At 48.3% G+C, this 17,349-nt stretch overlaps 1 protein-coding gene across 3 annotated transcripts in view; it reads right to left on the bottom strand.

The window, feature by feature from the left end:
• Nucleotides 1-17,349, bottom strand: part of LOC138267408 (acetylcholinesterase-like) — a 144,459-nt gene that overhangs the window by 57,007 nt on the left and 70,103 nt on the right. For 2 of the 3 annotated variants that reach the window (XM_069216323.1, XM_069216325.1), the window contains exons 2-3: nucleotides 10,016-11,553; nucleotides 6,214-6,380 (exon numbers count right to left, since the gene is read on the bottom strand). In XM_069216323.1, coding sequence (XP_069072424.1) covers nucleotides 6,214-6,380; nucleotides 10,016-11,532 — 1,684 coding nt within the window. In that variant the 5' untranslated portion in view covers nucleotides 11,533-11,553. Of the gene's footprint in view, nucleotides 1-6,213; nucleotides 6,381-10,015; nucleotides 11,637-17,349 lie in introns of those variants that run through there. The other variant, XM_069216324.1, reaches the window with a different exon arrangement.

Below are 17,349 nucleotides of genomic sequence, written 5' to 3'. Positions count from 1 at the left end.
GCTGCACTAACCTATCTACCGCTCATCAGTCATTGTCTCACCCGCGCTGCACTGACCTATCTACCGCTCACCAGTCATTGTCCCACCTGCGCTGCACTAACCTATCTACCGCTCATCAGTCATTGTCTCACCCGCGCTGCACTGACCTATCTACCGCTCACCGGTCACTGTCTCACCCGTGCTGCACTAACCTATCTACCGCTCATCAGTCATTGTCTCACCCTCCCTGCACTGACCTATCTACCGCTCACCGGTCATTGTCTAACCCGCGCTGCACTGACCTATCTACCGCTCATCAGTCATTGTCTCACCAGTGCTGCACTGACCTATCTACCGCTCACCGGTCATTATCCCACCCGCGCTGCACTGACCTATCTACTGCTCACCGGACATTGTCTCACCCATGCTGCACTGACCTATCTACCAATCACCGGTCATTGTCTCACCATGCTGCACTGCCCTGTCTACCGCTCATCAGTCATTGTCTCACCTGCGCTGCACTGACCTATCTACCATTCACCGGTCATTGTCTCACCTGCTCTACACTGACCTATCTACTAATCACCGGTCATTGTCCCACCCGCGCTGCACTGACCTAACTACCGCTCACCGGTCATTGTCTTACCCGCGCTGCACTGATCTATCTACAGCTCACCGGTCATTGTCTCACCTGCGCTGCACTGACCTATCTACCGCACACCGGTCATTGTCTCACCTGCACTGCACTGATCTATCCACCACTCACAGGTCATTGTCCTACCCGCGCTACACTGATCCATCTAGCGCTCACCGGTCATTGTCTCACTCGCGCTGCACTGACCTATCTACCAATCACCGGTCTTTGTCTCACCCGCGCTGCACTGACCTCTCTACCGCTCATCGGCCATTGTCTCACCCGCGCTGCACTGACCTTTCTACCGCTCACCGGTTTTGTCTCACCCCAGCTGCACTGATCTATCTATCAATCAGTGGTCATTGTCTCACCCACGCTGCACTGACCTATCTACCGCTCACCGGTCATTGTCTCACCCGTGCTGCACTGATCTACCAATCACCGGTCATGGTCTCACCCGCGCTGCACTGATCCATCTACCGCTCACCGGTCATTGTCTCACCCATGCTGCACTGATCTAGCTTCTGTTTACCAGTCATGGTCTCACCCGCGCTGCACTGACCTATCTACCAATCACTGGTCTTGTCTCACCTGCGCTGCACTGACCTAACTACCGCACTGACCTATCTACCAATCACCGGTCATTGTCTCACTGTGCTGCACTGCCCTGTCTACTGCTTAACAGTCACTGTCTCACCTGCGCTGCACTGACCTATCAACTCCTCACCGGTCATTGTCTCACCTGCTCTACACTGAACTATCTACCAATCACCAGTCATTGTCTCACCCGCGCTGCACTGATCTATCTACCAATCACCGGTCATTGTCTCACCCGTGCTGCACTGACCTATCTACTGCTCACCGGTTATTGTCCCACCCACGCTGCAGTGATCTATCTACCAATCACCGGTCATTGTCTCACACGCGCTGCACTGATCTATCTACCGCTCATTGTCTCACCCACGCTGCACTGACCTATCTACCAATCACCGGTCATTGTCTCACCTGCACTGCACTGACCTTTCTACCGCTCACCGGTCATGGTCTCATCCGTGCTGCACTGATCTATCTACCAATCACTGGACATTGTCTCACCCGTGCTGCACCGACCTATCTACCGCTCACCAGTCATTGTCTCACCCGCGCTGCACTGACCTATCTATTGCTCACCGGTCATTGTCTCACCCGAGCTGCACTGATCTATCCACCACTCACAGGTCATTGTCCCACCCGCGCTGCACTGATCTATCTACCGCTCACTGGTCATTGTCTCATTCGTGCTGCACTGATCTATCTAGCGCTCACCGGTCATTGTCTCACCCTTGCTGCACTGACCTATCTACCAATCACCGGTCTTTGTCTCACCTGCGCTGCACTGACCTTTCTACCGCTCACCGGTCATTGTCTCACCCACGCTGCACTGATCTATCTACCAATCACCAGTCATTGTCTCACCTGTGCTGCACTGACCTATCCACCGCTCACAGTCATTGTCTCACCACGCTGCACTGACCTATCTACCGCACTGACCTATCTACCAATCACCGGTCATTGTCTCACCATGCTGCACTGCCCTGTCTACCGCTCATCAGTCATTGTCTCACCTGCGCTGCACTGACCTATCTACCATTCACCGGTCATTGTCTCACCTGCTCTACACTGACCTATCTACTAATCACTGGTCATTGTCTCACCCGCGCTGCACTGATCTATCTACCAATCACCGGTCATTGTCTCACCTGCGCTGCACTGACCTATCTACCACTCACTGGCCATTGTCTCACCCGGGCTGCACTGACCTTTCTATTGCTCGCGGTCATTGTCTCACCCGCGCTGCACTGGCCTATTTACCGCTCACCGGTCATTGTCTCACCTGCGCTGCACTGAACTATCTACCGGTCATTGTGTCACCCGCGCTGCACTGATCTATCCACCACTCACAGGTCATTGTCCCACCCGCGCTGCACTGATCTATCTACCGCTCGCCGGTCATTGTCTCACTCGCGCTGCACTGATCTATCTACCGCTCACCGGCCATTGTCTCACCCGCGCTGCAGTGACCTATCTACCAATCACCGGTCTTTGTCTCACCTGCGCTGCACTGACCTTTCTACCGCTCACCGGTCATTGTCTCACCCGCGCTGCACTGATCTATCTACCAATCACCGGTCTTTGTCTCACCTGTGCTGCACTGACCTATGCACCGCTCACCGGTCATTGTCTCACCCGCGCTGCATTGTCCTATCTACCAATCACCGGTCATTGTCTCACTTGCGCTGCAATAACCTATCTACTGCTCATCAGTCATTGTCTCACCCGCGCTGCACTGATCTATCTACCGCTCACCGGTCATTGTCTCACCCGCGCTGCACTGACCTATCTACTGCTCACCGGACATTGTCTCACCCGCGCTGCACTGACCTATCTACTGCTCACCGGTCATTTTCTCACCTGCGCTGCACTGATCTATCTACCGCTCACCGGTCATTGTCTCACTAGCGCTGCACTGATCGATCCACCAACCACCGGTCATTGTCTCACCCCCGCTGCACTGACCTATCTACCGCTCACAGGTCATTGTCTCACCCGCGCTGCACTGATGTATCTACCAATCACTGGTCATTGTCTGAACCGCGCTGCACTGATCTATCTACTGCTCACCGGTCATTGTTTTACCCACGCTGCACTGACCTATCTACCAATCACTGGTCTTTGTCTCACCTGTGCTGCACTGACCTATCTACTGCACTGACCTATCTACCAATCATCGGTCATTGTCTCACCGTGCTGCACTGACTTATCTACCAATCACCGGTCATTGTCTCACCCGCGCTGCACTGCCCTGTCTACCGCTCATCAGTCATTGTCTCACCTGCCCTGCACTGACCTATCTACCACTCACCGGTCATTGTCTCACCTGCGCTGCACTGACCTATCGACAGCTCACCAGTTGTTGTCTCACCTCTGCTGCACTGGCCTATCTACCGCTCACAGGTCATTGTCTCACCTGCGCTGCACCGACCTATTTACGGTTCACCAGTCATTGGTTCACCTGCGCTGCACTGACCTATCTACTGCTCACCGGTCATTGTGTCACCTGCGCTACACTGACCTATCTACTGGTCATTGTCTCTCCCGCACTGCACTAACCTATCTACCGTTCACCGGTCATCGTCTCACCTGCGCTGCACTGACCTATCTACCGCTCACCGGTCATTGTCATTCCCGCGCTGCACTGACCTATGTACTGCTCACCAGTCATTGTCTCACCCACGCTGCACTGACCTATCTACCGATCACCGGTCATTACCTCACCTGCACTGCACTGACCTATCTACTGGTCATTGTGTCACCTGCTCTGCTCTGATCTACCTACCGATCACCGGTCATTGTCTCAGCCACGCAGCAGTGACCTATCTACCGCTCACCGGTAACTGTCTCACCTGCGCTGCATTGATCTATCTACCGCTCACCGTTCATTGTCTTACTCGCGCTGTACTGACCTATCTACCACTCACCGGTCATTGTCTCACCTGCACTGCACTGACCGATCTACCGCTCACTGGTCATTGTCTCACCTGCACTGCACTGACCTATCTACCGGTCATTGTCTCACCTGCGCTGCACTGACCTATCTACAGATCACCGGTTATTGTCTCACCTGCGCTGCACTGACCTATCCACCGCTCACAGGTCATTGTCTCACCTGCACTGCACCGACCTATTTACGGCTTACCAGTCATTGTCTCACCTGCGCTGCACTGATCTACCGCTCACCGGTCATTGTCTCACCGGCACTGCACTGACCTATCTACCGCTCACCGGTCATTGTGTTACCTGCGCTACACTGACCTATCTACCGCTCACCGGTCATTGTCTCTCCCGCGCTTCATTGATCTATCTAACGCTCACCGGTCATTGTCTTGCTCGCGCTGCACTGACCTATCTACCGCTCACTGGTCATTGTCTCACCTGCGCTGCACTGACCTATCTACCGCTCACTGGTCATTGTCTCACCTGCACTGCACTGACCTATCTACCGCTCACCGGTCATTGTCTCACAGGCGCTGCACTGACCTATCTACAGCTCACCGGTTATTGTCTCACCTGCGCTGCACTGACCTATCTACTGCTCACCGGTCATTGTCTCACCTGTGCTGCACTGATCTATCTACTGCTCGACAGTCATTCTCTCACCTGCGCTGCACTGATCTAACACTCACCAGTCATTCTCTCACCTGCCATGCACTGATCTATCTACCACTCGCCAGTCACTCTCACCTGCGCTGCACTGATCGATGTACCACTCGCCATTCTCTCACCTGCGCTGCACTTATCGATCTATCTCTCACCAGTCACTTTCTCAACTGTGCTGCACTAATCTATCACTGCTCACCTGTACACCACTGCTCTAGCACTAACCAGTCATTCGCTCTTGAGTGCTGCACTGCTCTACCTATCATTTGCCAGTCATGCACTCACCTATGCTGCACAACTCTATCACTCATCAGTAACTCTCACACATGTGCTGCACTGCTATATCACTCACCAGTCATGCACTGCTCTATCACTCACCAGTTACTCTTCGAGATGTGCTCCGCTGCTCTATTTATCACTCATCATTTACTCTCTATGATGTGCTACACTGCTCTATCACTCACCAGTTATTCTCTATGATGTGCTGCACTGCTCTATCACTCACAAGTTACTCTCTCACAAGTACTGCACTGCTCTATCACTCACCAGTTACTCTCTCACGTGTGATGCACTGCTCTATCACTCACCAGTTACTCTCTCACAAGTGCGGCACTGCTCTATCACTCACCAGTTACTCTCTCACGTGTGCTACACTGCTCTATCACTCACCAGTTACTCTCTCACGTGTGCTGCACTGCTCTGTCACTCACCAGTTACTCTCTCACGTGTCGCACTGCTCCATCACTCACCAGCTACTCTCTCACGTGTGCTGCACTGCTCTATCACTCACCAGTTACTCTCTCACGTGTGCTGCACTGGTCTGTCACTCACCAGTTACTCTCTCACGTGTGTTGCACTGCTCTATCACTCACCAGTTACTCTCTCACGTGTGCTGCACTGCTCTATCACTCACCAGTTAATCTCTCATGTGTGATGCACTGCTCTATCACTCACCGTTACTCTCTATGATGTGCTGCACTGCTCTATCACTCACCAGTTACTCACTCACCTGTGCTTCACTGCTCTACCCACCACTCACCATTCACTCTCTCATAAGTGATGCACTGCTGATCACTCAGTAGTCTGCATTGATCTATCTGTGCTGCACTACGTTCCCTGTACCCTGACCTGGTTTTCGTCACCTGCCTCTGCGGTCCACTACTTGCGCCTGCCCACTGGGCCTCTCCTCTTTAGCCACTGAATCCTTCTTTAGTCCCAGCCTCTACACCACACCTCTCCTCTCCTCTCTCTACAGGCTCCTTTCCTTCCATTCCTTTGGTGACCTCTGGGCCATCTCAATCTGAGACACGATTGATGGCTGTGATGATGTCATGAGGTATGCACCAAGCGATGAGATTAGGTGCAGGGCATGGACCTGCCGGGCAGGTTTTGGGGGTGTTTACCTGTCATGTTCAGAAGTTTGGGGAGGAACCGGTTCCAGAAGGTGCACATTTGCACACGCAGTCCGCTTTGTATTTTGAACGGCTCGTTGTTGAGTTCAAGAAACTGCTGGTCATTCAGATTGTACAAGGGCCACCTGTTGTCCTGCTCGGTCACATCATTGGGATCCCTGTAGGGGTATGAAGCAAGTGGGTTCTCATAAGATTGATTCATGCCATAATATTCTATCTGCATCACAGTCTCCCTGGCCCTTAGCATATCCCCTCTACCTTAAGCCCCCACTTCCAAATCTTCTCAACCTTTTGTAAAGACAGCCTCTTCTGCCATCATCTGCCTCTGGCCCCAGCTTCATCCTGCACCAACATATCACAACATTGTTGTTTTGGTTTTATTTCTGTATTTCTAAAGAACTCTATTTCCTGAAGGTGCCCTGGAGCAAGTCAGGTTATTCACATTAGGCTGAGAAGAAAAAGTTACATACCTTTAATAACATATCTTCCAATAGATTCCTCACCTTATGAAGGTCCTAGAGGGCCCAGACTGATTCCCAGAAATCTTATCCCTAACAATAGCTCTCCATCACCACCAGGTGGTGCTATGCAACTCCACTCACAGCTTTGTCTGCCCCACATGAGATGACATCAAGCTATGTGTGGCATCAGCTCCTGTTTTTCCAATGCTTTATGGATGTGGGACCTAGTCATTGACTGCATGGTGAGAACAGAAACATTTTTGGTCTCTAGGGACAGGAAATGATCTGTCCTTTTGTTTTGCTTTCTCATTTAGAGGTTGGCCAAGGAGCATTTCCCTTCAGATATAAATGGATCTGTCAAGCAGTACAAATACAATTTTTCTGAATATATTTAGATTCTGTTGCATATACTGCCTGATGAACAATGCAGGATCTTTTAAAAAAGGGCCAAAGGAATTATGCAATTCTGCAGCTTTTTTTTCTCACAATTATGGATTTGCCGAATTTGCCATATAATCCATCATCTGCTGCATAATCTGCCCATTTAAAGAAAAAAAAAATGTTTCTAGCTCAAACTTATCAAACGTTACTAAAAACGCGGAGACAAATGTTCACCTGCAGTGTAAGGCCCTTCGCAAAGGTTAACCATTCGTCTTTCAGCTGTTTTTTTTCTGTATTTGATTGTTAAATTGTACAAATAGGGCAAACTCTTTACCCACACAGTATTACCATGTGTAAAAATGATACAATAATTAAGTAATACTATCAAAACATGTGCTGCATTATGCCGCATAGTTTGCATTTTCCTGTTGCACAATTTAGTCAACCCTGCAGCATAATTTGGTGCTCCCCGTCCAATAATTCCAATGGCCCTGTTTAAAAGCAATGCATTTGCCCACCATCGGCCAATGTTGGGGGGGGGGGGGCAGATGGAAATTTACAGGATCATGTTCCCTTAAATCTAGTAAGAGTTTTGCTGCCATATTTTAAATAATCTCAATTCTACCTATCGACTATATGGAAGACATTTCCAATCTGGGCAAAATTAATCCCAGACTAACCATTTTTTCTCTTCTTACTTTAGGAAAGGAAAGATTTCCCTTATATATTTTAATAGTATAGAACGGGAGGCAGTAACTTTATTAACATAGGCACAAAAGACAGCGCTGAACCAAAAATGAGTTGAGGCAGAATATACTGGTACCGGAATTGTCCCTAATTCAGAAGGGCATTAGTCAAAGTCACTTGAAGACAAAGAAATGCCTTTAAAGGATTCCTCTCTGTCTTGTTGAACGAAGTCTAAGTGAGTTTTCAAGCAATCTTGGCCTTCGCTGAGAGCACTTTTAGAAAATCAGAGGAAGCCATGGCAGTAGAGTTGTCCAATCATTCCAGAATCTGGTTATTGTCCGCATAAGCAAACACTCAAGACAGAAATATTGTATGAACATAGTTAACAATGCTGCATATGGGTCTAAGAGCACAGACCTCAGTGCAGATCCCTGGAGGGCGCCACATTGCAGGGCCTGATACTCCGGTTGGGATGGGGAAGGGAAGTGGCATGCTATCGGGTACCGAGACAGGAATGTATCCACTTTTGTACATTAGTTGTGATGCTCATAGAATCAAGCCTTGACAATGGTATGCACCCTGAATATCGACCCCAGAATATCGTTGGGACACAAATTTGAGGGAAAAATATGGAAAAAAAATATAGACAGGTAAGTAAGTCTAGATTTTCTATGGCTTACACTACATATATATATGTGCCCGGTACATAAATCTTCAAGGCACGTAGATGTAGAGTTATGATAGTAAATCTATACTGTCTTGTAAGCACTTCCCTTTTGAGATTTTGTCCCTCAGTATTTTGTCCTTAATAATTTGTGACACGATATTCTAGTGGTCGATATTCATGAGTACAATCCTTGACAATGGAGTGGGGTGGATGAAGGGCTTAAATGCTGTTGAGACATCTACCCTAAATTTTCCAGAACCCACCTTGAACAATATAAAGTACTAATCATTCTTTAAAAATGCTGCAAGTTGCTTGTTAGCACACTTTTAACATTTGAGAACCTAAAGGAAGATGAGAGATGGGCTTGCAATTCTGTAAGTCAGAGATCTCAGCTTTCGGCTTTTCTAAAAGAGGTCTGGCCATGTCTTTCTTAAATGCCTGAGGAAGTGTTGCTCTAGAAATTGACATAGTGAGAAGAGATGAGGCAGACAGCCAACTCCTCAATAGTTCTTTCCATTAGAAGACCGAGGAGCTCATTCAGTTGTAATATCGAATAAATCTGTGGCACTATTTGAGGTTTGGCATGTCCTATTCCGGCAGAATCAACTGCATGCCACAAAAACGGTCTTTTATATTACAGAATTAACTTGATTATTTAATTTAGTCAGTAAGATGGTACTGTTCCTCAATGTTTGTTTTAACTTTTTACATTGTTTTTTTTAATTTGGACCGCTAACTCACTTACTGAGGATTTGAGGGGAAGGCATGTCTATATAATAACCGCTTAAGAGGAAAAACAGAATGTAACCCTGATTGCTCTCGATATTCACATATTCTGTTGTGATATTAGGGTTGTCACAGAGTTGCAGTCAAAAAGTAGCTAAAAAATATTGGAATTTATCTGTCAATCTAGGTAGCATTGTTCAGAGCTGTTTGAGGGTTGCGGTCAGGAATCAGTTAAAATAGATTGGAATTTATCTGCGAGTCCAGGAACTCATGTTTTGTAGCAATATAAGGGTTGTCTGAGAGTTGTGACTAGGAATCGGCTCAAATGGCTTGGAATTTAGACCAAGCTCATTTGAAGAACTTAGGCTGTAGATCAGTTGACTGTGGAATCTCCACTCTGAAATATTCCATCAAAGCAACTGGTTCAGGTTTAGAAACTTTACAGGTCTAGTGGCATGATACAACATATTAGGAGGAATGTCAAGGGAACCAAACAATGATTTTAACTCCGGGTGTTCTGCTTTATCAGGTCAGTCATTACAATGTTCTTTGAGCAGGAATTCAGCTCTACATGGCCATAAAATGATAGAAACTATGGTAGTCAACTCTCTTCCAGCAAGATTTAATATGAAGTCTTCAAAACCTTCTTTGGCCTACAGGTCCATCAAGGACACGTTAGTAACTCTTACCACCATACCCATGACTTTCTCATATTTTCTCCAACACAACTGGTGTCTCAGGAGAAATACACCATTCTGTTCCTCTTTCCAACCAAATTTGTACCTCACTTCCTTCTCCATCCCTACCCAACCCACAACCTGAAGTTCTTGAATTCACAACCTCCCACAGAAAAAAGAGATCGTGTTCTTACCCACTTCTGGCAAAGTTGGCCCAGTAGCGCATCATCTTCCGGCTCAGAGTCTCCTCTTCTTCCGTGTAGTTAAGTGTCCTATCCAGTGGCAGGCCAAACACAAACTCGATCTCATAGCCATGAAGAACTCCCATCCACTTGGGCCACATCAGGTTAGATGCTTGATGAGAAAACAGGTATGTGTACACTTTATTGCCGTGCTCCGCATACTTTGATGCTAGTTGTACTACAGGACAGATGACATTATGGTCTCCTACAATGTCGTCCATGGCTTTGCGGTTCTTTAAGCCATTGTTCTCGTCTGTCCAGTCTGTATACTGGAGGACCACAGCTTCTGTAGCAATTTCATTAGCATGGGGAACACTCATTTTAACACCTCCTAAAAATTCCTCTCTTGTGATGAGGCTGTCATTGTCCTTGCTGAAGCCTGGAGCACCGTACACAAGGAAGTAAGAACCTTCATTCTGATTTACACCCACAAGGATATCCGTCTCCTTGAAGTTACCCAAGTTCAGCATTGAATCTATAGGCTCTGGAAAGAAATCCCCATCCACAACGGGGACAAATGCAAAACGGAAGACGCTTGGATGAGGTAGGACAGACCACTCTTCATCAATGAGCTCTTGGGGGTGTTTGCTCCTTAGGCAGTTCACTAAGTCAGTGTCATTGTTCCTCTCACACCCAACCAGCTTGGCTAGCAGTTTCGTTCTCCGCCGAATTTCAGTTGGAGTGAGAGTGGCCCAAGGAGCATTGGGGGCCCCGCTCTGCAAGATCGCCCGTTGGAACAAAGACCTGCTGTTGGGCGAAAGAAGGTGCATTCCCACCGATGCTGCCCCTGCACTCTCTCCGAAAATGGTGACTGATTTTGGGTTTCCTCCGAAAAACTGGATATTGTTTTGAACCCACTGCATCGCCATCCGCTGGTCCATCAGCCCGGCGTTCCCTGGTGCATCATGGCTTCCCGGAAGGGCCAGAAAGCCCAACGGTCCAACACGGTAGTTCATTGACACCACCACCACCTTTTCCGTAAAACTGAGGTACTTTAGATCATACACATCTAATGATGTGGTGCCACTGTAGAAGCCACCGCCATAAATCCAGACCATCACAGATGCATTCTTAGGTCTAGGAGAGGGTACCCAGACATTAAGGTACAGGCAGTCCTCACTCAGGTTTCTGTTGGGGTTCCACATTTCAGCACCAGAAAACCCCGGAAATAGGTTGTCAACGTACTGATAGCATGCATTGGAATATTGCGTCGTATCCAGTATCCCACTCCATTGCTTCTTTGGCTCAGCCGGGCGGAATCTCATCTTACCAATGGGTGGTTCCGCGAAAGGGATTCCCAGAAAGACAGAGAGGTGGCCATTAAGCAGAGGAACTCTGGCACCTCTCACTCTGCCAGATCTGGTGCTGACCACAAGCTCGCTGTCGGCCTGTGCCACAACCAGGGTGGTCGAGGTGGCTAGCAGGCAGAGCCAAAGCAGAGAAAAGGAGTAGTGTTCGGAGGCCACCATTGCTGCTCGTCCGTGGATTATCTGAAATGTACAGTGAGACCAGACGTTAGGGGTGAAGTGAAAGAAAAAACTGAGTACACCAAGAAAAATAGAGAACAACAAAGAAAAAAGAAAAAACCCAGAGACAAGAAGGGAAAGAAACAACGTTGTGTGTAGCAAAGGAGGGATGAAAGAGTATCAGAATAAAACACGAGGTGAAAGCACACATTACACTTACATCTGGGTTCCGCGAACAGCAGCATTACATGACACCAAGACTAAGCTGAATTTGCATGTGACGAATCAAACGGCAGGGCTAAGCATATGGTGCCACGAGATTAGACGAGAGAAGTTCTTCCATGCCTGCATTTAACCTTTTATGATTAGACAGCAGCCCTCAACGAGATCTCAAGGACCAAGATCTCAGGCCGGATTCGCAGAAGTTAGGGATCGTCTGAGAACACTCTAACTCCGCCCTATGTAACAAGAACTGGCAAAGCTAATAAGGCTGCTTTCTAACTAAAAGCGCCTGGATGTTTCCATCCATGCTGTAACTCGTTCATTCATTCATCCATTCATACATCCATCCACCTACACATCCACTTATCATACATGCACTCAGCCACTCATCTGTGAACTCATGCACCTATTCACCGGCTCGTTAACTCGTTTTTGCATTCACCCACTCACCCATCCATGATGCTATAAACACAAACACCCCAACCAATGAAGAGGCACTTTCAACTACCAGCCAGATGTACTGGCCTTGCTGCTAGAGTGTAAGGGGGTTGAAAGTGCTTCTGGGAGTATGTGACTGTAGTCTGTGAGAGTGCTTTGGGTGGTGTGTGACTACTAGGCTGTGCGAAGCATGAAAGTACCTCCAGTAGTGTGTGTGACTACTAGGCTGTGAGAAGCATGAGAGTACCTCCAGTAGTGTGTGTGACTACTAGGCTGTGAGAAGCATGAGAGTACCTCCAGTAGTGTGTGTCACTACTGCTCTGTGAGGGTGCCTGCAGTAGTGTGTGTGACTGCTGATCTGCGAGGGTTGTGAGAGTGCCTCCAGTAGTGTGTGACTGCTAGTCTACGAGGGTTGTGAGAGTGCCTCCAGTAGTGTGTGACTGCTAGTCTGCGAGGGTTGTGAGAGTGCCTCCAGTAGTGTGTGACTGCTGGTCTGAGAGGGTTGTGAGTGCGCTTCCAGTAGTGTGTGACTGCTAGTCTGCGAGGGTTGTGAGAGTGCCTCCAGTAGTGTGTGACTGCTGGTCTGCAAGGGTTGTGAGAGTGCCTCCAGTAATGTGTGTGACTGCTGGTCTGCGAGGGTTGTGGGAGTGCTTCTAGTAGTGTGTGTGACTGCTGGTCTGCAAGCGTTGTGAGAGTGCCTCCAGTAATGTATGTGACTGCTGGTCTGCGAGGGTTGTGAGAGTGCTTCCAGTAGTATGTGACTGCTGATCTGCGAGGGTTGTGAGAGTGCCTCCTGTAGTGTGTGTGAGACTGCTGATCTGCGAGGGTTGTGAGAGTGCCTCCAGTAGTGTGTGTGAGACTGCTGGTCTGCGAGGGTTGTGGGAGTGCTTCTAGTAGTGTGTGTGACTGCTGGTCTGCAAGCGTTGTGAGAGTGCCTCCAGTAATGTATGACTGCTGGTCTGCGAGGGTTGTGAGAGTGCTTCCAGTAGTATGTGACTGCTGATCTGCGAGGGTTGTGAGAGTGCCTCCTGTAGTGTATGTGAGACTGCTGATCTGCGAGGGTTGTGAGAGTGCCTCCAGTAGTGTGTGACTGCTAGTCTACGAGGGTTGTGAGAGTTCCTCCAGTAGTGTGTGACTGCTAGTCTGCGAGGGTTGTGAGAGTGCCTCCAGTAGTGTGTGACTGCTAGTCTACGAGGGTTGTGAGAGTGCCTCCAGTAGTGTGTGACTGCTGGTCTGAGAGGGTTGTGAGTGTGCTTCCAGTAGTATGTGTGACTGCTGGTCTGTGAGGTTTGTGAGAGTGCCTCCAGTAGTGTGTGACTGCTAGTCTGTGTCAGCTGTGAGAGTGCCGCAGCACTGTAACTCAGATAGGGGTGTGAGTGCTGTCGATAGTGGGGGATGACTAGTGCCTGAGGGGTGTGAGAGTCCTGAAAGCATGCGACTCTTACTGTGATGGGTGTGAGAGTGGTCTCAATAGTGGAAGATGACAGTGTAGGAATGCTGCTGTTAGTGGTACTCTGAGGAGTGTGAGATTGCTTCTGGCAGTGTGTCCACTTGTTTGAGAGACGCGAGAGAGCAGCCAGTGTTTAGTGTATTTTGCTTTTCCACTATAAGGGCTTTAAAAGTTCCCATGTTTTGGTAGAGGCCTTGGCAGAAGACAATACGGACGAAACTTACTCTCCACATAATGCTGCAAAACCCAGTCGTCTCCCTCTGCTTGTGAGCACTGATGGCATGTTTTACTAACGAGGCTTGTGAAAGATTGAGGTTTGGAAAGAGCCACAATACTCCAGTCTCTCAATGTATTTAGTTTTGAGGCTCATTTCTCAATGATCACTGGCAGACTCTGCCTCACCCACCAACCCCACAGATGGATCACTGACACAAGTACACAAGCACGTGTGTTTCCTGGCGTCTCCATGCACCAGTTACACCAGTAAACATAGCTGTGACCCCCTTCTCCCTGTGTGTGTTAGCAGGCACTCAGCCTCTGCTCCAGGACTCTGCCGCCAGCCTCACATGGTCCTCTTTTCGGTAGTTTCTAGCAGCTGCTCTCCATAGCTGATGCTGGTCCCAGTGCGCCGGCCGGAAGCCACTCCAGTTCCCTGAGTGTGCACATATAGGCCACAATCAGGCTGCTAGTCTCATTTTGGGTGAGGACTCCGGTTTAAACCAAAAAGATGATTACATTATTTCAGGTATTTGGTCGGGCAATTTGCAGCAGATGAAACCTGATGCAAATCACTGGGCTCATGCACGTGTGCATGTAGGACTGGGGAAGACCATGCGCTATTAGAGACATACTCCTCATTCCAAGGTGTCAAAAAAATAATTGGGTACAGATTGTGCACTCACTAATTTTCAAAAACTGCACAATCCGAAATCAGAGGGCGTAGATTTTCCATCCAATTTTAGTTAGACAACTGTGGACAGTGGTGTAATGAAACTTGAGGGGGGCCCTCTATAAACTCACTCAGGAGCTCTCAGGCCAGGGTACTGTGCCGAGCGGGGCCACCTGGGGCTCATTCCTCCCCTGCCACGGGGGATGCAGGGGCCTTTGTTATGCCTTTGATTGTGGTTGGACCCTACGTATCCAGATGCAACAAAGGAGGATTCACGTGCAGGGTACATGTGTAATACAGTGAGAGCTTGTTTAGAGTAGGTGGTTTACCTCCAGACAGGATACCTAAATACTCATTAACTGAAGAGCAAGTTCTTGTGTGTGTACCTAAGAGCACAATACTCGAGCACTAGATAAACAGGCGTAGCACAGAACAGACCCATTAGAGCGGCTACGAGGGAAGCTCAACAGAGTTTAAAACAGTACCTCACGCAATCACTTCTGGGGAAGAGTGGGGTAGCACACCATAGTTGTTTGGCTATTTGGTTACTGCAACATGCATTGCCCATTCCATGTACTGCTTAATCAATATGTTTCCATGCAAAGGACATCATAGGAGTAGGGAATCCGCATCACGTCAAGTATTATTGTACTGTCACTGGTGAAGCTTGCCAACAGGTCACCAGCAGGGCAGCTGCTGGAGCTTGTGGTACTAAAGCTGAGGGTGCCAGACAGTAGGAGGTCTGGTTACTTCAGGAGCAATAAGCAATAACAATGCATCTCCATTGCAGATCATGTAGGAATGTGAGAAGTGGTTCCAGGGGAGGAGAGGAGGTTTTCTGGTGTGATCAGGGTTTAATGTGTGCTAGACCTGTCAGCCTTAGGGTGGTCTTCCCCCAAACCTTTTGCCTGCTTGCCTTCAACTTTGCCGAGTTTGTTTTTGTTGGCCTTAGGACCTTTATGCACGTTACCACAGCTAACTAGTGCTAAAGTGCTTATGCTCGCTCCCTAAAACATGGTACCCAATTGGCATATTTGATTTAAAGGTCCTTAGTAAAGTGCACTACATGTACCCAGGGTCTGTAAATTGAATGCTCTAGTGGGCTTGCAGCATTGATTGTGCCACCCACTTACATAGCCCTTTAAACATGCCTCAGGCCTGACATTGCAGAGACAGTGTGTGCAGTTTATACTGCTAAGTGGACCAGGCAAAACAAACCTTTTGCCAGGCATAAAGCTTCTATTTTTATACATATATGTCACCCCTAGGGTAGGCCCTATACAACTCAAATGGCAGGGTGCAATGTATTTAAAAGGTAGGACATGTACTTTTACATTTTATATGTCCCGAAAGTGAAAAATACCCAAACTTGTTTTTCGCTACTGCAAGGCCTATCTCTCCCATAGGTTAACATTGGGATTATCTTATTACATGTTATAAGTGAAATTCACAATCTGGAAGAGATAAGTTTTTTGAGTTTGGTGTCTCTGGAATCCCAATTTAAAGTCACATCTTATGGTGAAGTGGATTTTAAATTGTAATCCTGAAAATGCCACTTTTCGAACGTTGACATTTTCTTACTTTAACCTTTTGGTGCCTGCTGCCTGTCTCTGCTTGCATGTCTGGGTTGAGGTGACAGCTGGGCATTGTGTATTTCCCCTAGACAGCCACATACAGGGGGAGCTTAGGTGTGACTTGATGGCCACCCTGACAGGATGGAAGGGAGGCGTTGGGCACAGCCTCACACTTACCCCTGAATAGGCTGTGTACTGTACACACACAAAGGGCTGCATTACCTCCTGTTTTGAGTCTGGAGCCAGGCAGGAAAGGCAGAATCTGTGTGCACTTCAGAGGTTTGTCTTTGAAGTCTCCCCCACTTCAAAGGCCAAACTGGGTATAAGTATTGGACCTCTGACACCACCAGCGTAGTACACTTCTAGACCTGTAACCACTCTGCCAGGAAGAAGAACTGCTGTGCTGAAGGACTGTACTCTATTGGAAGGCTGCCCTGGATGAACTGCTGCCTTACTGTGTTGTCCTGCTGCTCTCTTTTGCCTGGGTGATAAAGACTGGACCGACACCACCTGAACCCAGAGCGACTCCAAGGGCCAGCTGACTGATCTCCTGAACTGAAGTCTCTGGGACATAATCGACTTCCAATCACCCTGCTCCTGGACTATTAGAAGTGGACCTAAAGTGTTTGATCCAGCTGAAAGGACGCATCCTCTGCTGGGAGAGTAGAATCAACACATTGCTGCTGTTGCCAGAGCAGACTCAGTGCATCGCCTTCAGAACCAGGTCATTGCCCCGGAGCTGCCACTTCGGAACCAACACATCGCCACTGCTGCGTGGAGAAAAACCAACGCATCACCTCTTTTGCATGGAGGAACCCGGCACATCACCTTCAGAATTGCTGCACCTTGGAATCAGTGCATCAACTTCAGAGCTAACGCATCACCGCTGCTGCATGGAGAAAAGTGACACATCCCCTCTACTGTGGGATCAACAATGACGCATCGCTCGGCTGTGCCCTGCATCTTCATTGACGCAACCAGGATTAAGGTACTTTTTTCAGCGGGCCTCACTGGGTTCTTGTATCTGTCCTGCACTCCACCGTGGTCAGCCTAAACTTTTGACTTTGTCCCGATCTGGCACAACCAGATATCCCAAGTAAGCTCTTATTGCTTCTAGGTGCTATTTTACAGTTTATTCTTTAAAAATGTATATCTCACATTCTACTTATTTGATTTTTGTTGTTTTGATCTTGCTATATTTATTAAATTATGTTATGTTTTTCTAACTAGATATGGTTTATTTTTGT

Source organism: Pleurodeles waltl, chromosome 12, assembly GCF_031143425.1.
Source record: "Pleurodeles waltl isolate 20211129_DDA chromosome 12, aPleWal1.hap1.20221129, whole genome shotgun sequence".
NCBI lineage: Eukaryota > Metazoa > Chordata > Amphibia > Caudata > Salamandridae > Pleurodeles > Pleurodeles waltl.
Note: the sequence above shows the minus strand (reverse complement) of the source record. Positions and strands in the feature narration are given on the sequence as shown.